The sequence below is a fragment of the Callospermophilus lateralis genome, chromosome 4 (assembly GCF_048772815.1).
Source record: "Callospermophilus lateralis isolate mCalLat2 chromosome 4, mCalLat2.hap1, whole genome shotgun sequence".
Lineage (NCBI taxonomy): Eukaryota > Metazoa > Chordata > Mammalia > Rodentia > Sciuridae > Callospermophilus > Callospermophilus lateralis.
Genome location: NC_135308.1, coordinates 51515500 through 51540757, shown reverse-complemented (window position 1 = coordinate 51540757; position 25258 = coordinate 51515500). Strand labels below are relative to the sequence as shown.

The following is a 25258-nucleotide window of genomic DNA, read 5'->3' as shown; positions in this document are numbered from 1 at the left end:
CTTTATTACCCTCTGGCTAATCTAATGAACTTCTATTCTCTTGCCACCTTGGCTTCCTGATCATATAGAAGAGTTTTCAATTTTCCCCCCAAAAGTATGATATTAGATGTAACTATTAACATATATGGCCTTAATGTGGCATTTATACACCATGGAGTATTACGCAGCACTAAAAAATGACAAAATCATGGAATTTGCAGGGAAATGGATGGCATTAGATTATGCTTAGTGAAGCTAGCCAATCCCTAAAAAACAAATACCAAATGTCTTCTTTGATATAATGAGAGCAACTAAGAACAGAGCAGGGAGGAAGAGCAGGAAGAAAAGATTAACATTAATCAGAGACATGAGGTGGGAGGGAAAGGGAGAGAAAAGGAAATTGCATGGAAATGGAGGGAGACCCTCAATGTTATACAAAGTTACATATAAGAGGTTGTGAGGGGAAGGGGAAAATAAACAAGGAGGGAAATGAATTACAGTAGATGGGGTAGAGGGAGAAGATGGAGGGGAGGGGAGGGGGATAGTAGAGGATAGGAAAGGTAGCAGAGTACAACAGTTACTGATAGGGCATTATGTAAAAATGTGGATGTGTAACCGATGTGATTCTGCAATCTGTATTGGGGGTAAAAATGGGAGTTCATAATCCACTTGAATCTAATATATGTAATATGAGATGTCAAGAGCTTTGTAATATTTTGAACAACCAATAAAAAAATATATATATGGCCTTTGTGTGTATGTGTGTGTGTGTGTGTGTGTTGAGGCACAGTCCTTCTATGTGTAACTTTTTTTTCTCCTTTCTTAATCATGATAGGATGTTAAAATTTGTCCAGGGCTTTTCCCACATCTATTGAGACAATGTATCATTTCTCTCCTTATTCTTGCTGATGTGGTATATCACAACTTATGTATTTATATTTGTAAAATTATCCCTGAATTCCTGGTATACATCCTATTTGATAATTGTGACAATCCATTATGGTGCTAGAAATTCTATTGGCTATTATTTTCTTCAGGATTTCATGAAGTGTATTGACCTTTAATTTTTTCTTATAATTTTGTCGCCTGACTATAATATCAAAGAAATCCTGACCTCATACAATGAATTAAAAATATTTCACACCTTAAAAATTTTTTAAAAAGTTTGAGAAAGATTGGTATTAGTAATAAAATGTAATCTGTCAGAGGAAAGGCCAGATTTGGATGACACAGATAAATTAATTAAGTCTTTATCTTTTTTTAAAAAAAATAGCTTACATGTTATTACTGATTCAGTCTCTTTAGTAATTAACTGGGATATTCAGATTTTCTATTACTTCTTGATTCTGTTAGTAAGATTTATGTATCTAGGATTTATCCATTTCTTCTAAATTGTCCAAATGGATCATTTTTCATTGTAGTCACTATTTACACTTATATGATCCCAGTGGTTGTATCTTCTCTTTCATTTATAATTTTATTTGATTCTCCTATTTTTTCTTTTTTTCATAGTAATGATTTAATTTTTTTTTACTTTTAGAAAGTAAAAAAGAATACTTTATAGTTATACATAACAGTAGGATGTATTTTGACATATCAATACTCATATGGATTATAAATTCACATTCTTGTGGTTGTACTTGATGACAAGTTACTGCGTGTGTATTCATATACGAACATAGGAAAGTTATATCGAATTCATTCTCTTTCCCATTCCAATCCTTTCTTCATTCCCTCTATTCTGCCCTGTCCAATCTGGTGAACCTACCTGCCCCCTGCCTGTTGTGAGTCAGCATCCTCATTTTAGAGAGAACATTTGGTCTTTGGTTATTTGGGATTAGCCTATTTCACTTAGCATGATCGTCTCCATTTCCATCCATTTACCATCAAATTCCATAGTTTCATTCTTCTTTATAGCTGAGTAATATTCCATTCTGTATATGTACCACATTTTCTTTATCAATTAATCTGTTTAAAGGCAACTAGGTTGGGTCCATAGCTTTGCTATTGTCAATTGAGCTGCTATCAATATTGATGTGGCTGCATCACTGTAGTGAGCTGATTTTAAGTCCTTTGGGTATATGCCAAGCAGTGGGATAACTAGATCAAATGATGGTTCCATTTCCAGTTTTCTGAGGAAACTTCATCCTGCTTTCCATAGTGGTTGCACTAATTTACAGTCCCACCAGAAATGTATGAGAGTATATTTTTCCCCTACAACCTCACCAACATTTATCATTACTTGTATTCTTGGTAATTGCCATTCTAACTGGAATAAGATGAAATCTGTGTAGATTTGATTTCATTTCTCTAATTGCTAGAGATGTTAAACATTTTTTTTCATATATTTGTTGACCATTCTTATTTCTTCTTCTGTGAAGTGTGTGTTCAGTTCCTTGGTCTATTTATTGATTGGGTTATTTGGGTATTTTTTGGTTGGTTTTTCTTTTGATGTTAAGTTTTTTGAGTTCTTTCTATATCCTGGAGATTAATGTTCTATCTGAGGTGCAGGTGGCAAAGACTTTCTCCCATTCTGTAGGCTCTCTCTTCATGTTCTTGATTGCTTCTTTTGCTGTGAAGAAGCATTTTAGTATGATAATATCCCATTGATTGATTTTTAATTTCACTTATTGCTCTTTAGGAGTCTTGCTGAGGAATTTTGTTCCTAAGCTGACACAGGGTCTTTAGTCTAATGCCCAAGTCCTTGATCCACGTAGAGTTGAATTTTGTGCAGGGTGAAAGATAGGGGTCTAACTTCATTTTATTACATAAGGAATTCCAGGTTTCCCAGGACCATTTGTTGAAGAAGCTATTTTTTTCTCCACTGTATGGTTTATGGCACTTTTGTCTAGTATGAGATAACTGTATTTATGTGGGTTTGTCTCTGTGGCTTCTCTTCTGTACCATTGGTCTTCATGTCTGTTTTTGTGCCCATATCATGCAAAAATTATTATTGCTTTGAAGTATATATAATTTAACATCTGGTATTGTGATGCCTCCTCCTTAACTTTTCTTGCCGAGGATTGCTTTGGCTATTCTGGGCCTGTTAATTTTCCAAATGAATTTCATGACTGCTTTTTCTATTTCTATGAAGAACATCATCAGGACCTTAATAGGAATTTCATTAAATCTGTATAGAGCTTTTGGCAATCTGCCTACTCAAGAGCTTGGGAGATCTTTCGATTCCTTTCTTTAGTGTATGTAATTTTCCTTGTAGAGGTTTATTTGCCTCTTTTGTTAGATTGATATCCAAGTATTTTATCTTTTTAGGCTATTGTAAATAGGGTAGTTTTCTTAATTTCTTAGTTTCTTAGTTTTCTTAATTTCTCTTTCTGGAGATTCATCACTGATGTATAGGAGCACATTTGATTTATGGGTGCTAATTTTACATCTTGGTGAATTCATTAAGAGTTCAAGAAGTTTCTGGTGGACTTTCTTAGGTCTTCTAAATAAAGAATCATGCCTTCAGCAAATAGGAATAGTTTGAGTTCTTCTTTTCATATTTTTGTCCCTTTAATTTCTTTCTTTCTTCTAATTGTTCTGGCTAGAGTTTCCAGGACTATGCTGAATAGGAGTGGTGAAAGAGGGAATGCTTTCAATTTTTCTCCATTTAGAATGATGTTGGCTTTGGGTTTAGCATATATACTTCTTACAATGTTGAGGTATGTTCCTATTATCCTTAGTTTTTCTTGTGTTTTGAACATGAATGGATGGTGTATTTTGTCAAATGCCTTTTCTGCAGCTATTGAGATAATCATGTGATTATTTATTGTGATGAATTATTATTGATTTCCATATGTTGGACCAACCTTGCATACCTGGGATGAACCCACTTGACCATGGTGCACAATCTTATTAATATAGTTTATATGCAATTTGCTAGAATTTTTGCATCTATGTTCATCAGGAATATTGCTCTAAAATTTTCTTTCCTTGATGTGTCTTTAGTTTTGGTATCAGGGTGATACTAGCTTTATTGAATGACTTTGAAAGGGTTCCCTCCTTTTCTATTTCATGGAATAATTTGAAGAGTATTTATGTTAAATCTTCTTTGAGGGTCTGGTAGAATTCATCTGTGAATCCTGTGAATCCATCTGGTCCTAGGCTTTTATTTCTTTGTAGGTTTTTGATGGCATTTTCAATTTCACTGGTTGAAATTTATCTGCTTAAATTTTTATGTCCTCCTTATTCAATTTGGGTAGGTCATATGTCTCTAGAAGTTTGTTGATGTCATCAAGATTTTATATTTTAATAAAAGTATAACTTTTCAAAATAGGTTCTGCTTACCATCTGTATTTCACCATTGTCCCTTGTGATATTTCCTTTTTCATCATGAATTTTTGTAATTGGAGTCCTCTCTCTCTCTATTTTTTAGCTTCAATAAGTGTTTATCAATTTTATTTATTTTATCAAAGAACCAACTTTTTGTTTTGTCAAATTTTTGAATTGTTTCTTTTGTTTCAATTTTATTGATTTCAGTTCTGCTTTTAATTATTTTCTGTCTTCTACTGATTTTGGTCTTGATCTGTTGTTCTTTTTCTAGAGCTTTGAGATGTAATGTTAGGTTATGTATTTCTTGACTTTCTGTCTTTTAATGAATAAGCTCAATGAACTGCTTTCATAGTGTCACAGATATTTTGATATGTCATACCACTATTCTCAATTGCCTCTAAGTATTTTTTTATTCCATACTTGATCTATTCTGCTATCTATTGGAAATTCAAAAAAATATTTTTTAGTCTCCAAGTATTATAGTAAGTTATATTTTTTATTTTATCATTGATGACTAATTTTATTCCATTTTGATCTGCTACAATGCAAGTTATTATCATCATTATTTACATTTTCTGAGAGTTTCTTTGTGGCCTAAAATATGCTCTATTTTAGAGAAGGATCCATATGCTGCTGAGAAGAGATATATTCAGTCATTTATGGAGAACTATTATAAATTTGTATGTCTAAATTATTAATTGTATTTGTAGTTCTATAGCTTCTTTATATAGTTTTATTTTAGAGGAATTATCCAGTGGTGAGAGAGGTGTGTTAAAGTCACCCAGCATTATTGTGGTGTTGTCTATTTGCTTCTTGAAATTTAGAAAGGTTTGGTTGATGTACATAGATGCTTCTATCTCCCTGCTGAGGTGATCTTTTGCTTCCTATATTTGTTTATATAGCTTCTTGTCAAAGTGGATCTTTCACTGTCCGTATTTGCTCTCTCATATCTTCCTTGAGTTAACAGAGCATTTTAACCATGTACATCCTGGACACCTTCTCTGTCTTTCTTCTGTTGTGGTTTCCAATGATGTGGTGTCTTGATTTGTCTGGGGCACTTTCTTCCCTTATCTTTTCATGTTGCTCGTATGTCTTCCTTTCCAGCTCTGTGGGTCTGGGGCGTTATTGTTTTTACCCTATAGGTTTGTAGTGTTCTTGTAGGGTTCCAAGACCTCTCATTTGTGGGGAAGGACAATGTTAACAGATCCCATTATTGACAATATACCACATAAAACAATTTGTAGTTATTAAGACATTTACAGTTTAGTCTCAACGTACAGAAATGTTGGATTCAATTATTATCTAAAATATAATCAGTAGTTTTGTAAAACAACTTACAAGTTTCTGATGGTGGACAATGAACTGGGGGTGGGATGTAAGACGATATGCTGAGGAGGTAGGTTGTGAGGATACAGAGATATATCTTAGGAAGTGTGAAAGAGAAATCTAAGGAAGAGGGTTAGTAGCAAGAGAATAGATGGGAAGTAATTTAGGGCAGGCAAGTTTGTGGGAAGATAGTAGAGTACATAAAACAAACACACATATGTATTTAGAAAAATACAGAATGTTGAAATAGTAAAATTTGGAGGGGAAAACAAAAATGAAAGAAGGAAAAGGAAAAGAAAAGAGGGGGAAAGGGCATATACAACACCTCTATGTTCTATTACATTATTCAGATGACTCAGTCCTCAAAATCCTCCTTCATGGAAAGTTCTTGGTTTCACATATGTTGGGGATGTGAAGGCCGGAGGATAGAGGGATAGAAGAGAAAGGTAGGAAAAAAATCTCAAAGGAAGAAAACCAGGATTGTTGCTAGTTTTAGAGATCCATATCATTCCTGCTTCTCTTCTCATCCAGTAGGTGGGGTTGTCTATTGTAAGCTGTTGTCTCTGCCATCAAGATGGTGGAGGTAACCAGGGTGGGAAGAGTGGTCCTGGTGCAGGGCTCCTGGAAGTGGGGAGTGGCACCTGCCAGTCCCTGCAGGGAGACTGCACCTCACTGGTCTCTTTTTGGGACCACTCATATGAGTTGAGCGCCCAGTACTATCTCCCTATCTTGCCTGGAGATTTCCCAGTTCCTGGTCTCTCTGGTAGGCTTCAAACTTTAGCCCCGTGTCCCTCTCCCTTAGCAATTCTCAACTGAGGAAACTCTCACACTGGACCCCCCATGGGCGGTGCTCTGGTTGCACTGCACATCTGTGTCGGACAGCTACTGTGTTGGGTTACTGTGGCTGGGAGAGAGATAGGTACCTGGCTGCTGGAGATCTGATCTGGGAGCTGCCCCCACCTAATATGGCAAGAACATTGAGCCAAGATGAAGGCAGTCTGCTTTTAGTGCCTGGGTATCTGGTGTGTGTGGGGGGGAGAGCCAGATGATGGTGTTGTGGGTAAGTAGCAGCTGAGTGACCTGCGTGGGAGTGGAGCAAAGTCTTGGAGATCTGCAGATGTGTTGATAGGTGATTCTGCTAAGACACTCGCAAGCCCTGTGTGGCTTTGGGTGCTGGGAGCCTGGAGTCCTCCTCAAATGCTCAGCATCCTGCTTGAATGCTATGGCCCAGAGCCCTGCATGGGTTCACAGCTCTGATGATATCTGTGGAGAGCAGCTGTATAGGGGTCTTCCAACACACTCAGAGATGCAGTGTTTTGACTAGGTGAGATCTGAATCATGGAGTGACACAGAATGCTGCCTCCCTCTAGCCCACCATTTTAACCTCCCCTTCTTTATTTATGAAGACTTAACTTTGCTTGGTATATTCTGGGCTGACTTTATTTTTTTTTCTATCCCTTTGAATATAATATTCCATTCTCTTCAGGCCTGCAAAATTTTTGGTGAGCAATCTGCTTTTATTTGGCTTGATATATTTTTCTCTTGATGTTTTAAAATTTTACTCTTTTTTTTCTTTTTTCTTTTCTTTCTTTTTTTTTTTTAACATTTGACAGTTTGATTATAATGTGTCTCAGAGAGAACTTCTTTGTTCTGAATATTTTAAAGCACCATTGAGTTTACTTGATGTTGATTTTCATATTTCTCCAGAGTTAGGTATTTTCTGGATATTATTTTGTTAAATGTGCTTTTCTCTCTTCTTCTTCTGGGATTACCATAAAGCAATTATTTGTCTACCTAATGATGTCCCATGAGTCCTGCAGATTGTCTTAATTTTTTAAATTCTTTTTTTTCTCCACTCCTCTGCCACAGGATTTTTACAAAAGACTTATCTTCACTTTAAGAAATTCTGTTTTCTGCCTGATCACTCTGCCGGTGAAGCTGTCAATTGTATTTTTATTTCATTCATTTAATTCTTCAATTCCAATAATTTGATTAGTACTTGTTATATATTTATTTTTTTTCCTAACATCATTGAATTTTCTCTGCATATTCACTGTACCTTACTTTGTATCTTAAAGATAATATTTTTTGGGGTCAATTATTAGACTCCAAGAAACTATTATTTTTAATTATTATTGTGTAACACAACATAAAACAGTTCTTGGATTCCTTTGGTGCAGTCTTGTTTTCCATCCTTCTTGTGTCCTTATATTGATATCTGTGTCTATGTTGAAACATTTGTCTCTCCCAACTTTACACTCTTTCATAGGATTTTAAAAGATTTTTTCTTATAGATGAGCGTTGATTTGGTACAGTGCCTTTGCTTTTGTTCTGCATGAATTAAGTACTGTAGTGTTAGTGCTGTTTCTTCAGAAATAGTCCATGTCAGCAATACCTGAGAGTACCTCTGTGGCAAAAGTTGCAGCAGTTTTTTTTTTTTTTTTGAGTCTTCCCTGAGGAAGGATGATTCTTAAGCTCAGTGTATGCTTGGTATTGCAGGTATGCTAGCTTGGGGGTTGGTCTCATTGGGATGGGGTTCCAGAATTGTTCTCACATTAAGTTAGCCTGGCTGGGTATGAAGTGCTAGGCTGATTCCTAAGCCTACACCATGTGTGGTGGGATTACTGACTTGAACTCAGCTTCACCATTGTGTAGGATTGTTTCTTTTCTGGCAGGTCAGATGCTATCCACATAGAATAGCATTGTGCTATTGCTCTAAGTCTGAGTTCTAATATCTGGAGTTGTAGCCTTACAGTCACCTGAGTGTGACAGAATGATGTCAGAACCCCTGGTATGTATAGTAGAGCTCAATAACACATTTGTAGAACATTTTTCTTTGACTGTTTTTATAATAGTACTTTTAGAGTTGTATTCATTGTTTCAGTTGAAAAAGTCAAATTTTGCTGATTTTACTTTTTATAATGGATTAAAACGTTTTTCTTATTGGTAAATGAATAATTCAATTGAAGATTACTATTGCTAAAAGAAGACCTTTAGTTTTCAACCCTGGCTGCTTGTAAAAATTGTCTGAAACTGTTCCCAGAGCTTTTGATATAATGGTCTCAGGTGGAGACCAAGCATGGGTATTGTTAAATGCTTCTGAGATAATTATGATTTTCTCATAATTATTTTCTCATAATGATTTTCTCATATTTTCTCATCTTTAGAAGAGTACTTCTAGTGTTAGATGTTGAGACAAAAACTCCAACTTCTTGCATATAATTTTTATCTTTATAATTCAAAGGTACATAACTATTTCAGTGATGTCACAATTATCTTTTACTTTATGGAGTACTCAGGAATTTTTATGCCAATTCTGGGTAATATGAACTCTGGGATTTTCTTAAAATTTTCTTATGTGTTATTATGCACAAAATCTGTTTGCTTATATTTTTTACTTTATTTTGCTTTGCCTTAGTATTGTGAAAGAATGCAGTGTAAAGAAGTTCGGTTCATTATAGACGACAGTATCTGCAATGCTACTAGAAATTGTGCTAACCATGGGGTAAGTAACTTTAGTGTTCATTTTAAGCAGCATGCTATTAACAATTCAATAAACAATTGGGGATTTAAAAAATGATTTGATTTTTTTGGTAATTTTGTGCTACAAGGTGTTCTTTAATAGTCTATAATTTATAGTTTAAAACTTGTAGTGTTAAGAAACTTGCAAAACCATTATGGAAGTAAAAGTTGATTCTGGATGTATAAGATGTTTACTAAGTGTTTGTAGTGGATGTGTTTGTGTCATTTTGTAAAAAAAAATGATCTTATTTTTTATAAAAAGAAGGCAGAAAGTGTTTAAAAATGTCATTAGAATCTTATTGCTAGGCTAGCTAGTTTAATTTAGTATGGGCTGTCCTGTGAAACTAGCAAGTAAATTATAATTAGTGGTATATTGTTAGTAATTACAAGGTATTTGTGTCTGGCTGTGAATAAAGTTAAAAGAATTTTAAAAAATTAATTTGGCAACCGAAGTTATATGTTATATGGCATGCATCAGAGAAAATTTAATGAATTTGTTTATTTAAGATAAATTCTTTGTAATGAGATGCTCTGTGGATTAAGCATAGGCTATCAGTCTTTATAGAAAGGTATCTTTATTATTCCAGGTTTGCAACAATTTTAACCATTGCCATTGTGAGGAAGGATATAGCCCTCCTGATTGTGCACAGAAGCCTGGGGGATTTGGAAGTGTTGATGATGGACATGAAATTAAAATGGGTTGGTGTCCTTAATATTTTGTTTGAAGTTAGATTACACAGATAACCATATGTCAACAGATATGGCTTTACTTTATTTGTTAGACTTTTTAAAATCTGTAATTGTAGGTTTATAATGTTCTTTCTGTCTTAGCACTGACTTTGTTTATGAATAAAAAAGTGTACCTAATATTAGGCAATTTTAAAAGTAGAAATTCCATTGCATATACTTTGACCAGTTAATTCAAATTTTTCACTTTTAATTGTCTCAGATATTTCTAGTTTCAAATGTTTCACTAGTCATGATTATATTAATATTCCTGGGATTCAGGCTCTTTTTTTTCCTATTGACGTGATACTTGGTTTTCTCACGTCTGTGACCCTCCTGCCTCAGTTTACAGAGATTAATTTCGCTGAATATTCTTGATAAGACAGCAATTAGCCATTCTGAACTCACACCCTGGGGACATGGCGGCATGGGTCACGAGGCTGCTCACTCCCTTCCCGATGCCATGTCTAGGATATTTGACCTTTTAAAACACATGCACACACATTTAATTGTGGCAGACCATACATAACAAATTTTATGATCTGAATGCGTTTCAGTGTGTAAACTTCATTGTACATTCTTGTTGTACATCATCATGCAACCATCATCTCTCTTTAGAGCTTTTGTCAAAATCTTGTAAAGATGATACATTATGTCAATTATGTATTATTCCCCAGACCCTGGAAATGGGCATTCTACTTTCTCTATGAATTTGGCTGCTCACATAATTGGAAATATACAGCATTTGTGTTTTCGTGATTGATTTATTTCACTTGGCATAATGTCCTCAAGGTAGCTTATGTCAGAACTTCATTACTTTTGAAGGCTGAATAACTTTATATTGTAAATATATACCATATTTAATTTATTTATCATCTATTGATGGGTTGTTTTCACCTTTTGCCTATTCATCCATAATATTATATTCAATGATCTTCAAATTTATAAGGATATATTCTTCTTACATGAAAAATATAGTCAGTCTATCCCAGAAGACTCCCAAATCTTAACCTATTCCAGCATTAATTGCAAGTCCAAAATCTCATCTGAATGTAGTTTAAGTCAGGTATGAGTGAGAGTTATGATTCATCCTGAGTCAAAATTCCTCTAGAGTTATGAATTTGTGAAGTCAAACAAGTTAAATGCTTCCAAAGTACAAGGGTGAGATAGGAACAGGAGAGGCATTCCAAAGGGGAGAAATTGGAAAGAAGGAAGTGGTACTAGGTCACAAGAAAGTCCAAAATCTAGCAAGGCAAGTTGCGCTGGATCTTATGGCTTCTCAAATAATTCCATTTTGGTTGATATTCTTCTCTGCAGGTTCACTAGCATGGCAATGTCACCTTCACCATCCAACGCGGTAGCCCTAACCCCTTCTTTTGGTGCTTATTAAATTACTTAATCCTTTACCCATTTCCAGTTCCAAAGTCATTTCCACATTTTTAGGCATTTGTTAGAATAGCAGCCTACTTCCCAGTACCAAAATCTGTACTACTATCAAGGTTTCTTCAGAGAAACAGAACAAATATGAAAATGGCTCAATACCATTATGGAAGCTGACAAATGGCAAGACTTTCAAGGTGAATTGACAAACTGGAAAATAATTTAGTAAATGTTTGCAAATATTATATAATCTAAGAAAACATTAGGTAGTGTAAAAATTGAGCAATCAAAAACATCAGTAAAATATTCCCAACAGCACATTTATATACTTAGTTCATTTTTTGTTTTTTATTTTATTCACAGTCAATATGAATGAGGTGTTTGAGGTTTGGGAATAATGTTGATAATAATGCCTTCTACATTGTCTCATTTGGTTATTGAAATCTCTGACCTAATTTCAAATTGATATTTTCTGTTCTAGCTGGAAAATCTGCAGATCGAGGTCCTGGTAGTTCACAAAAACAATACTTGCAAGTCAGTCTGTACGTTTCCGTACCTCTGCTTATCATTACTATTGCCCTTTTAATTAATCAGGATAAAATAAGAAAGCAATGCTTCAGAGAGGAAAGTGAAGCTGACAGGTATGTACTTGTATATATTTACTCTTATAACAGTAAACAAATTGAGAAAATAGTATTTGTGTTTTATCAGAATGACTATGACTATAGGTAAGGAAACATAAGGAGAGACCTGGAGACACATTCAAATTGGTTTGATGCACATTGTGTGTTTTCCAGTATTGTTCAACCCTAGAATCATTTAGTTTACTACTAGTATCCCTGTAGGAGGAAACATGGCTGCCGAGAATATCTTAGAAGTATATGTAGCCTTTTGATCCTGTTAAAACAGCCATATTGCCCATAGGCTTTAAAGAACAGGTGACACTGCATTTCAAAGGAACTTGCTAACAATAGTTTTATTAAACGTGGCTTCTCCGGTCAGTCATCAACACAATATCTGTATTACAACACAATCTCTTTCTGAATTAGAGATAAGATCTTTGAACCTGCTTCCATGATATTTATTACCGTGTCACTTTTAACTAGAAATCACATGTATGGCTGTTAATATTAGGTTCAGAGTCAGAAAGCAGTATTGTATGTCATCTGAAATATGACTCTTAGCTTTGGAAAACTTGTTCACAAATTCTAAATCTTGAATGTAAAACTGATATCTTGAGCAAGTGATTTAATTTTTATGTACTTCAAAGTATTCTGTATAACTAACTCCCTAGAGTATAAGATGATAATGGCTTTCTAATGTATCAAAAACTTTTGGATTCATCAACTGAATAAGTGAAATCACCATATTAACTATAAAGAATCACACACATTTTAGTATATTTAATATTGAGTTTTCTTACATAATTTGCAGGATTTTGCCATATGGAGTACCATATAATGTTTTGATTAATTGATTTTTTTGAGTGCTACTTAACAGTTTTGGCTTAATTTGATCTGAAGAATTAGAAATACCATAGAGTACAGGGGCCTTCCTATACAGATGGACTTATGGCATAAATGCTTGAATAAGTACACATTGAGGTAAAAAGAGCCAATCAGCAAAGCAAGGTGCTTGATAGCATTCACTTCAATACTTAGAATTGTGCCTGTTTTGTTTTATGTTGGAAAAAGACATTTTACATATTTGATATTGTTTGCTTGAAGAACAGTCTTTAAAAGAACTTAAAATTTTCTCCACTTTTAAATAAATTTATTGATTTCACAGATCTATGGCAGAAGAAAACACTACCACTAGCAGCATCAAGTCATCCCCCACTGAAAAGTGAGTATGGAACAATGTAATAAATCACCTTGCAACCTATGTTTTGATCATTGTCTAGGACCACTTAAAATGGTTCCTTTAAAAACAATTATATTTATTCATAATATTCTTTGTTATTCTCACTAGAGTTTATTTTATAATTATAAGCAATGAAACTTGGTTTCTTCATTTCTCAATCTCCTCTCCCTGTCCTATCCTGAAGGAAGGGTGTTTTGCACTCACCCTAACATTTATGGGAATATATATTAATTCAATGATATCATTAAAGATCTGGATGCTATAATTTTAGATTTTCTTACAAAGTTGATATTTGGGCATGCATCAGGACACAAAAGCCAAGTCAAATTAAGCCAACCCTTGCATAATCATTTTAACTTATATTTTGATTAATTAAATAAATCACAATAGCAAACTCATCATTCATGGAAAAGTGTATGTAATATGCTCCACTCACTTCAATGGGATGTACTACAAAGTCACATGGCAAATAAGACACATAAATAATGACATATTAGGATATTAGTAAAGAAGTGGAAAAGTAATTTAAATGATTACATCCTCCAAATATTTAAGGAACAAACTATGTCATTCTTATACATTCTGATGTAGAGAATATGGGGGGGTATTAAAAAAGCAAGCCTAATCATTTTTATAGATGAATAAGAATTATATGAAAATCCATATGTAGTAGAATGAAATTTAACCCCTATCTCCTACCCTGAACAAAACTCAAAAATGGATCAAAGACCTAGGAATTAGACCAGAGATCCAAAGGAATAAAGCCAAAGGAAAAAAAGGACAAAAGAGCTGCAACACAGAGAAAAACATTAACAAAAGGCACCATTATGTCCTTATGTAAAATAATTCACTTAAATCAACATATATTAAATTACCTAATCAAAAGGGATGAATGTACTAACAAAAGAAAGAAAGAAAAACAAGATCCAAATAAACTCCAAAATACTCACTTTACAGTTAAAGGCTCTTGTAGACTCAAAATGAAGGGATGGACAAAACTATTCTATGTGAGTGGCACCAAAAGGAGCATAGAGACAGCAGTTTCCAGTTTCTGGGTATGCATCTGAGTAGAGCAGCACTCCATATGCTCACACTCATATTGCTGACCTACATGCTGCAGATGATAACTGTATTTGTACTCTATCCTCCTGCATTATCCCTTGATGCCCTCTACTGAGATGATGCTTAAAGAGATTCCATTAAAAATTGCAGAAAACATATATAAAGGTGAATTTCAATCTGGGAGGCACTAGGTAAGCTAATGGGTAAACCTATGATTCAGAAATTCTTCTGTCTCCAATAGCAATGAGTGATTTTTAATTGAAAGTATAAGAATGCTTATGGTAGATTTATTCATAATGTGCAGAAGTTTTCAACAGAAGAATGAATATATAAATCCTGCCACATTTATCTAATGGAATACTGTACTGTAATTAAAACATACAAACATTATTTAGGTATAGCAACCAAGATAAATTTCAATGACATAGTATGGAAAGAAGCCAGAATCAAGAAGGGATTATTCATGTTATATAAAAAATGATTCAAGACAAAACTAATCTCTAGATAGAATAAGGGGCACTTTTAGGTATAAATGGTACCTAATGGTATAGTAAAATATATTTCTGAAGTACTAATAACAAATTATGTATAATCCAACTTGTTTCATTTATGTATACAATTGTGAAATTGAACTGAACATTTAGGATTTTGTATACTTTAGTAGTTTCAAGTATTTCATTTTGAATAATATAAGTTATACCAAATACCTGGAAACATCAAATATCTAGAAATCTATGGAAGTATGTTCGGCACATATACACATCGAAATACATGCAATGTGAAGTAGCATTAAAGAAAAATAATTAGTGGAATATGCTATTTTTATAAATTAAAAGACTAACATTTTAAGCTTAATTAATTATGCAAAAGAGAGATTTCAGTTTGAAAAGTATGATTTTAGTATGTGGTTGGTTGAAAAATTTCATTGAAAAAAATTCTTGACTATTATCTGAAAATCTTTATACACACACACACACACACACACACACACAGACAATGCAACACAACTTCAAATATGTTCCCCCCAAAACATTATAATTTTATTTTAGATATAAATGTGAAAAATAAAATAAGAAAATATCTAAAATAAATATTTGGAAATATCAGATATCATTTTTACCTTTAATTAAACATAAATAATATTAACTATAAAGAAAACCCATGGATTTGTTGAAATTAGGAGTTTCTAGTCATTAAAACATATTGCTATGAAAATGAAAACGTTATCCACAGGATTGGAAGACATACTTGTATTCAACAAATGTATATTTGTTCACATTCTGTATAAATGGTATGCAAAAAAGAACTCCTACAAAAGAATGGGTAAAAGAAAGGTATACTGATTTTAAAAATACAGGTAAAATACTTCAATATGTACTACAAAAGAGACAGAATTTGATTGAGCAATGCACATACTAAAATGTTCTGAACCTCAATATTCAGGTGGAAGACACAAATTAAAAATACAATATGTTACTACCATGATATCTAATATTATAACAATTATCTAATATTTTAACAAAATATTTGAAGGTTTTACAGTTCAGCCAATGCATAATCCACCAGATTCCATTAACTAGTGTGTACCATTAATGTGTGTGTGTGTGTGTATATACACACACACACTGAGGGAGAGTATTCATAGCAGAACTAATTGTGATACCAAACTACTAGAAACAATCCATCTTTAAGTTTTTACTCTATTCTTTCCCCAAATCAATAATGTTCATATGGTTAAATATTTAATGTAAACCCAAATGTTTTTTTTTTGAGACATAGACAAGAAGAATTGGGAAAAGATTCTGAAATTCATGTGCAAGAAGAATGTATGGTAGCCAGGCAAATACTTTCTTATTTTCAAAAAGTATTTTTTTTATTTGAATGTACTATGGAATACATACTAAAATATCTAAGAAACCTTGAGAGATGTGAGAATTAAAGTTAAATTCTCATAATCATATTCCCCAAAGAGGGTGTATGATTACAACTTATATGTGCATCTTCTTAAATGTTTTTCTAAGTAAAATATTAGAAGACCTTACATATACTTTTGTTCAAGAATATTATGGACAACTTTATTTTTCTTAAAACATGGATCTCTATCACCACTTTGTAACATAAAAATAATTTATTTTAAAAGTCCACTGTTATGAATATTTAGGCTATTAACAGTTTTTAGTTATTACAAACATCCCATAAAAAATACCTTTGCATGGAGGTAAACATCTTGGAACAACTGTGCAGTTAGGTCCTGGAATAAATTCTCAGAAAAGAGATTGATCAAAGAATGTTTACTTTTGTGTCTTAATTTAACCTATTGTTAAATTACCAGCTAATTTGTGTCAAGTTATAACTTTCCTGAATTATTAGTTTTTAGTCAACTTGACATGTGAGTGGTAGATTTCCTGAGCCTTAGCATATCTTAAAATTTATTTTCTTTTACTATTCTATAGAATTTTCTTTGTAATTTTCCACTGTGATATTAAGGAATGAGGTATAAAAAGTATGGAAATAGAAGTAGGAACAATATAATATGATCATATAGAATTAAAGAGCTTTGAAGACTACATTTATCATGAGGGATGCTTCACATATTTTAACATTCTCCAATCTCCATTGATTTTTATGCTATTTAAATTAAGATTTTAGATCTAGGTTACTGTTAATAAACCCCTGCTTTTTGTATATTGTTTTGGTTTTAAAAATATTTTGTAATTTTCACCATTATACTTAAGTTTATAATTAAGTAGAGTTAAGTAATTGAATTCATGTTATGTTTAATTTGTTTCATTATTCATAATTTTAAAGGATGCTTTTAGCTTTGATGGTATTAAGATTCTGGTCTACCCAGAAACCTCGAATTGCCTGAATCTTGTCTACCTTCACTCTCCTAACTCATTCAATAAATTGTGAGATCTAAATCATTCTGCTTCTTATGACACTTAAACAAATTAAAAACATTTTTTAAAAATATAGGTATGCAAAAAAATGAACCATGGTCAATCCTGGCCCATCCAGGGATGATCATTGTTCAAAATTTTCAGTGTATGGGTATATACCCTTGTGTGTGTGTGTGTGTGTGTGTGTGTGTGTGTGTGTATGCATGTATGCACTTATGTGCATATTGATGTTTTTATTTAATATAAAATGTAATAGTTAGAATTAGCCTTCTTTTTCCTTTTAATTCTAAATTAAAATTATTTCACATATTTAGAATTGAAATTTCCATGGCCCTTCATTTATTGACTTGAATAGGTACCAAACGTGGACAAATAAACACTTAGGGTATTTTAGGAAGCAATGTGTATTATAAAACTAAGAGTATCTGGGCTGGGGTTATAGCTCAGTGATAGAGTGCTTGCCTCACATGTGTGAGGTACTGGGTTTGATTCTCAGCACCACATAAAAATAAATAAATAAAATAATGGTATTGTGTCCATCTAAAACTAAAAATATTAGAATGGAAAAAAGAAAAACTAAAAGTATTTGTAGTTGAAGTGACAGGTAATTGTTTTCTTTTTTTCTTGGATTAGTTTTCATTTTCTTAATTATCTTGAATCACTTGTATCTTTTAAATTTTGTGTTTTGGTTTCTTCTACAGCAACAGTTCCTAACTACCTTGAATGCTAATATCTGAGAGAGAAGAAAGTACCAAATCTATCATCATAAACTGGCTTGAATCAAGAAGGAAAAAAAAAAAATCTCTCAGCTCTGTTGTCACTACTAAAGGGTTGAAACTATGAAAAAAAATAAATCACCTTGCCCAAAATCTCCTGAGTTATGTACTATATTGTCTCTGTGTTTTCAGGACCAGTTTTTACTTTATCTTTCCTAACTTGCCTGCAGAAGTGGCTCTAACTCAGGTGAGAAACAGCCTAAGACTCTCATCCTCTGATACTAACAAGACCTATCCAGTCTCACAGCCCAAGGGCAGAGTGTAGGCTCTTTTCTTCTACTTATAGGTCTGACTCTACTTTCCATAGTCTGACCACCTCACTTTCCTTCAGAGTGCCTACAAACTCTGACTTGGCATTTACTCAGACATGATCTGAATCCAATCCCTTTAAGGCTACCACTTTTCTTTGCACACCTGTTTTAGTGTGTTGATAACATCAGTTCACCAAAAGTAGATTTACCATGAAGCTAAAGAAGCAACAACTTCAGGGCCATTTACCCACATAACCCCTTTTTGGCCATGGACCTAATTTGTATTCTTATGTTCATCAAATTTTTATGGTTCAGGCCATACTGAACTTGGCTCTATTTCTGCTGTGTACCAATTTCCTTGGTAGTGGTGAGCTGGAGCTAGTTCACACCTGCTCACAAGAGCAGAATCATTTAAAATGTCAGAATTTATGCTCCTTAGCTGTCATGCATGATTTAAATTTAAATAATAAGTTAAAAATACTTAAACTGATCATTATTGTTTTATAATTTAGTTTCATTTTTGCTCTTGAGATTATAGTTACCATATCTTTATAGTGGGATTACTATAAAGTATTATACTGTGTGCCCTGCTGCCTCTCTTTTCAAGTCTTCTAAAAAGAGTGGTTTGAAATTGGCCTTCACTGAAACGGATATACCTATAAATTTGGGATCCTTTGTCTTCCAGAGAGTTAGATGTATAACATATATCAGCAAACCACTGCCTTTGAGGGCATTTCGATTTCCTTTGAGTTTTCTTTTCCAATATTTTGATAGAGGTGCATTTGAGAAGATAATCGTAGCTTTAATCTATCCTCAACTCTTCCTGGAATCAGAATACCCAGTTGATTGGTTCCCTATTAAGTTTTGGCATGGTTTTTGGTGAGGCTGAAAGCCACCTCTGGCAGAGGCAAATAAGGTGTGTTTCAGATCTGCTGGGTTCTGGAGTGTGGAGGAGCAGCTGAGTTGTTCTGTGTTTACACTCCCACAAGTCTAAGTATCTTGCCCTTAGAGCTGTTCAAATACTGATGAGCCGGGATGTCTGAAGAAAGGAACAGGAAGTAAGGCCAAATTTCCCAGGTGCTGTGAATAACTACCAAATACTTCAGTACCTCTGGACCAACAAGGTAAGTCTGGAGTTCCATATAAAAGAGCATTTGTATTTTCACTGTCACCCACCCTAAAATGCTCAGAAGAGTTAAGAAAGATTTTCAAAGATGGAGTAGAAAATGTCTTGCGAAGAGTCACTGCGCTTTAGGATATGAAAAGAGAGAGGAATGCTGCAGGTGTGAAGGTGCTGCCAGATCAGAATGTTTTGTTTTCTGAAAGAAAAAATTTCCTATTCCTCATAATTTCGCCTGAATTGGTCAAAGGCCAGTGAAGATGTAAACATTATGTAGTTGTGAAATACTTTAAGGGTATTTAGGAAGAATGGGGTTTAGTAATTCTGTAGTTAGCATTAAAGGTCTATCCTGTTAGGCAGATATAGTTAGGGACATTTATTCACTTTATACGTATAAGTTCTCAAACTCAAAATGTAAAATCATTTTCTCATTGTCCACTGAAGAGAGGGTTTAGTCTTTCTCTGAAATTACTAGAAAAATCATCACTTATGTATATGCGGTTGTGGATTACTTCCACTTCTCTCCTTTCTCTGGCTTTCTTAGTTGATATTTGAGTGTTCTATTATCTAAAAGAGGAATGTCATTGAGTAAACACAGTAGTAAATATTTATTAAATGAAAGCATACTCTGTGATCACAGGTTCTATTCCAGTGTTAGTAAAGTATGACCTCACTTAGACATGGGTACTATGCATCTCAACCCATTATGTAACCCATTATGTAACGAAGGTATAATAATACTACTCTCACTAAATCATGCTATCCTGTAAATCCTATACATTTCACATTTATTTTTATCACTTTAATGTTTACATAAGATATTAAATGCATATATTAAGTTTTTTTTTTTTTTGCTTTGATCATTCTTATTCCAGAGCTTTTGGGTTATGCATATAATGAAACTGGCCATTTGCATTTGGATTTTTCACGTTAAAGCAATAAAGGTCCTTGACATGTTTCTTTCTTGAAGTAGACATATCACTAATATTGAGAAAATTTTCCACATTGATCACAAATATTTCAATTTGTTTTATGTAGAAGTTGCATGGGAATAGACATGAAACTCTGGTAGAAGAGAGTACTTGTGAATCCATAGGTGGTACAGAGTAAGAAGATTTAAAAACCATTTTTTTATGTACACATGTGTTAATAATTCTGTTTGACAGTCTTATGACAACTTATGTTCTAAAACTTCAGCAATATTGACAGTGTACTTAGTATTCACAAATAATTAATTTACTTTCTATATGATTTTCTAAATGTATTTTTTAGTATGCAAGGATATTTTGTGGAGTGAACAAATTCAGTTTTAACATTTTGCACCCATTCTGAAATCATATCATAGCCTTTTAGAGGATATACATACATAAAGAATTTAGAATATACTTGAAAATGTGGCTCACATGAAGAGGAATCCTTTTCTTTTTTGAGGCGGCATGTGGTTATATAGATCTGTAAAACCTTAAGAGGGACAGATGTAATTTTTAATAAATGGTCCCATGATGGTTGGCCCTTGAATGTGACAGCACTAAGTGTGTTTAGGAGGATATGGAAAGGACCCTCTCATCAGGGGGTAACCTATCAGTATGTGTTTCTTTTCCAAGTCTTTAATAGAATAGGGTTCCTGGGCTGAATTTGTGGAAAGATAGGGTTGGATTGAGGTGCTGGGACCACTTGATTTCTGAATTCCAGAGAGGCTTTTGTACCTGTCTCCAATCTTTTGTATTATAGAATCAGTGGCAAGGTCTGAGGTCAGAAGTGATCTTCTGTGGTGCTTTTCTTAAGGGTTCAATTGAAGAGAGGTTCTGGGACAATTCTGACTCTTCATATGGCCAGAGTCATTAACCAGCCTTCTAAGGTTTCTTGGGTTAATTTTGCCAAGGCACTTTTGATACAAAGCACTTTTCCTGATGACTGTGTGTGTCCTGAGGTATGACAATGATAAGTAATGTTCAATGCCCCTGAGACTTATTGTGTCACTTTGGAGATAAAGAAAGGTCCATTGCCACTCTGGCCCAGAGAGTTCAAACTAAGGAATAATAAACCTTTAGTGACCTCTTGGTCCTTTTTTGGTTTGGATGGAATATGCTTTTATCCACCCAGAAGAAGTATGAAAGGCATACCTGGAGATTGTATCTTGGTATTGCACGGGGTTAAGTAAAGGACAGAGCTTGATCCCTACCCCCATTGTTACAGAGGCATAGAGGGCAAGTCCTTGTGATCTCTCAAATGGAGGATTCAAGATCATTTCCCCTAAAGGCTCAGGTGACTGAGCAGTAAATGCTTCTCTTCTTAAATGACACAAAACATGAATCCTTTTAACAATTTTTCCTTGGTCAGTCTCAGGTAGTGAAATTTTATGATTTCCGAACTCTTTAATCCACAAGTCGTCTTCTGCTGGCTTATTTTGCAAATATCTTGCCTATGTTTCCTCAAATTTTGAAAAAGAGGAGTTTGTGTCCAAGCTTGGGGTAAGGTATATTAGAGCCATTTCTGAAACATTTTGAAGTTGATCTTCCAATATAGTTTTCTGGATTAAAGAAAAAAATTGCCTTTTTGGTTTATCATGCTGTACATGACTGCTTCCTAGAAGTGTAGATGTATTATTTCCAGGAAAGTGGGAATTTCAGGCTCATGCTTGGGGAGTTTTTTGGTTAGGAGGTCCCCTTTATTTATTCATATGGCAACATAAACATGAAAGAATAGTAAAGCATATCTAAGAGTTAGTATAGAAGCTGACTTGTATTTATCTTTCTCTGGTTGTAGTGATTGGGTAAGCAACATTATTTCAGCCCCTTAAATTTCTGAGTTGCTTGGGGGAAGGGATTTTGCTTCAATTACCTCTTGTGTGTTACTCAGCTTTATGTCTCTGTGACAAACACCTGAGAAAAAACAACTTCAAGGAAGAAACAATCACCTTAACTCACAGTTTCAGACCATGGTTGACTGCTCCATGGCAGAAACATCATGGCAGAAGGGTGTGGCAGAGACAACTGCCAAGCTTACGGCAGCTGGGATGCAGAGATAAAAGGATGGAGCTGGGGACCCCAAAGGCACGGTCACAAAGGCCAACTCTTTCAATTAGGTTCGACCTCCTGAGGCAGGAGGACAGGGAACAGGGTAGAAAATGGAGGTTGGGGAGATGGAGACATGCAGGATGAATGAAGAACTGACACCAACCCAGTTCCTCATGGAGTACTGAAACTTAAGCTACTGCCATAACTTGGATCTTACAGTGACTGAAACTTGAAACTTAGCATAATTGGACTTGAAAAGTATGAGGATTTGACAAAATGTTTCACCTCATTTGTATATGGACCCAGCCATTTGTATATGAGATCCGTGTCCATATTCAGAATATAAGAACACAAAACTCAGACCCTTGGGGCATCCCATTCCCGCTAGGTGAGTCTGGTGAGGCAGTGTACTTTTGCTTCAATAAATCTTTCTCTGTCTCGTGTGTGTCTCATCCAATTCTTTGTTCATGACATGGCAAATCTGGAACTATGAACTTTGTGGCTGTACAAATCCAGGATCACTACTACAGTTCTTAATAATGCCTTCAAACTGTTAATCCATCAGTGAGATCAGATCCAATCAATCCCCTCATGATTTAGTCATTACCCACACCCTCTGAACCTTGCTGCATTGGAGAACAAACTTTCAATACATGAGCTTTTGGGGGACATTCCAGACCCAAAGCATAACATCTGGAGACTAAGAAGTTATAGAACCTGCTCTTTAAGCTGCAAAACCCATTTAACTGCTTCCATTTGTGAACCCCAAAGTCACACCCTCTGAACCTTGCTGCATTGGAGAACAAACTTTCAATACATCTATTTCTCCCATGCTCCCCTCCCCAACACCACTACATTTGGCCTTTGTTTTTTTGGGGGGATTGGCTAACATTACTTAGCATCATATTCTCCAGCTCCATGCCATGATTTTTAATTCTCTTTTATTGCTGAAAAATATTCCATTTTGTATATATACCACATTTTCTTTATCCATCGACTGAAGGGCATCTAGGTTGGTTCCACAGTTTAGCTACTGTGAATTGTGCAGAAGCCACTTGATCACAGTGTGTTTATTTCTTCAAGTGTTTTTGAATGCAGTTTACCAATATTAAGAATTTTTGACTCTATGTTCATCAGGGATATTGTTCTGTAGTTTCCTTACCTTTATGTGTCTTCCTCTGATTTTGGTATCCAGGTGATATTTGGCTTACAGAATGAATTTTTTGAGTGTTCTCTCCCTTTCTATTTCATGAAATATTTTGAAGATTGAATTTGGTTCTTCTTACAGATCTGGTAAAACACCTATGTTGGAAACATTTTAGTTGCTGCTTTAGTCGCATTGCTTCATACTACTCTGTTTAAATTTTCTAGGTCTTCATGGTACAATGTGAGTACATCATATATATCTAGAAATTTGGAGATAAATTCTAGATTTTCCAGGTTCTTGGAGTATAAATTGTGATTCTCTGTATTTCAGAAGTGTCTGGTGACATCTACTTTTTCATGTCTAATTTTGTTGATATGGTTCTTCTCTCTTCTACTAGTTGGTTTGGATCAGACTTTCAATCTTGTCAAAAAACAACTCAGTGTCACATTGATACTTTGTATTATTTATTCTAAATTTTATGTATTTCAACTCTGATCTTAATTATTTCCTGTCTTCCACTTATTTTGAAACCAACTTGTTCTTTTTCCAGGGTCCTCAGGTGTAACTTTAGGTTACTTCTCCTAATCTTTCCACTTTTTAAATGTAGGCACTCAATGCATTAGAAATACAATGAAAGGAAATTGTAGTTACCTCTGAATAACAACGACAGATGAAAATGGTCTAAACTATTTGATCACAAGACATAGATTGGCAGAGAGGATTAAAAACAAGTCTTAACCACATATTGTTTATAAGGGATTACTTTATGGGCAAAGACATTAATAAACTGAAAATAAAAGGATGGAAAACAATATACCATGCAAACTCTCTTCTAATTGTTTCTTAGTGCCCCAAACATTTTGATATGTCATATCTCTGTTCATATTTATTTCTAAGATATTCTTATTTTTCCTCTGACTTCTCCTATAATTCATTCCTCATTCAAAAGTATATTTTTTATTCTCTAGGTGTTAAAATGTTTTCTGTTTTTATCTTGTTTTTGATTTCTAACTTAAATCCATTATGATCTGTTAATGGTCATTCTAGGTACTGAGAAGCTGTATGGACGGGACGGGCATCAGGCCAGGAGAGATGGGGAAGTGACACCACCATGGAAGAAGAAGATTGCAACTGCCTCCCTGAACTACCCAACAAATGTCTGAAACTGCAGGTGTTCAAAACCCAGCTCACACCTATCCCCCACCTCTCAAAACTTTTTCAAACAGGACATCCTTCTCTACTAAGTGAAAAATTAACCTCTGGGAAGGACTAAACTTTGGATGTACTAGGTGCTGTGATGCCTAGACATTTGGTTCCTGAACAGTTATTGCTAATATCAGGCTGGGGGTGAACCACATGGCCCCAAATAAGGTAGTGGCAATTAGGAGAAGGGTATAAGTAGCACCATTCCAATTGGTGTTTCAAATGCCTTTATCAATATATAAAGGTATTTGAAATTCATACATTTAAAGTGCACATTCATACATTTAAAGTGAATGTTTTTTAGTGTATTCACATTCTTTAACACAATTAAAATTAGACAAAAATAAACATTGCTCATTAGAGCCATCAAAAAGAAACCCTGTTCACTAGAACACTTGGAATGGAACCACCATATGACTGAGTTATCCCACTCGTTGGTTTATACCCCAAGGACTTAAAACCAGCATATTGCAGTGGTGCAGCCATATCAGTGTTTATGGCAGCTCAATTCACAATAAACTATAGAACCAACCTAGTGTGCCCTTCAACAGATGCATGGATAAGAAAAATGTGATATATATACACAATAGAATATTACTCAGCCTTAAAGAAGAATGAGATGATGGCATTTGCAGTAAATGGATGGAGATGAAAAATATCATGCTAAGCAAAATAAACCAATCCCAAAAAACCAAAGTTCAAATGTTTTCTCTG

The 25258-nt window shown here is 34.2% G+C and overlaps 1 protein-coding gene across 1 annotated transcript in view; it reads left to right on the top strand.

Annotated features, from left to right (window-relative positions):
• Nucleotides 1-24504, top strand: part of LOC143398243 (disintegrin and metalloproteinase domain-containing protein 5-like) — a 93641-nt gene extending 69137 nt beyond the window's left edge. The window contains exons 17-22 of the mRNA XM_076855275.1: nt 8996-9082; nt 9687-9798; nt 11687-11846; nt 12994-13050; nt 15904-15956; nt 24389-24504. Of these exons, the coding sequence (XP_076711390.1) occupies nt 8996-9082; nt 9687-9798; nt 11687-11846; nt 12994-13050; nt 15904-15956; nt 24389-24504 (585 nt within the window). The remainder of the gene's footprint in view (nt 1-8995; nt 9083-9686; nt 9799-11686; nt 11847-12993; nt 13051-15903; nt 15957-24388) is intronic.
• Nucleotides 24505-25258: the final 754 nt, after the last annotated feature.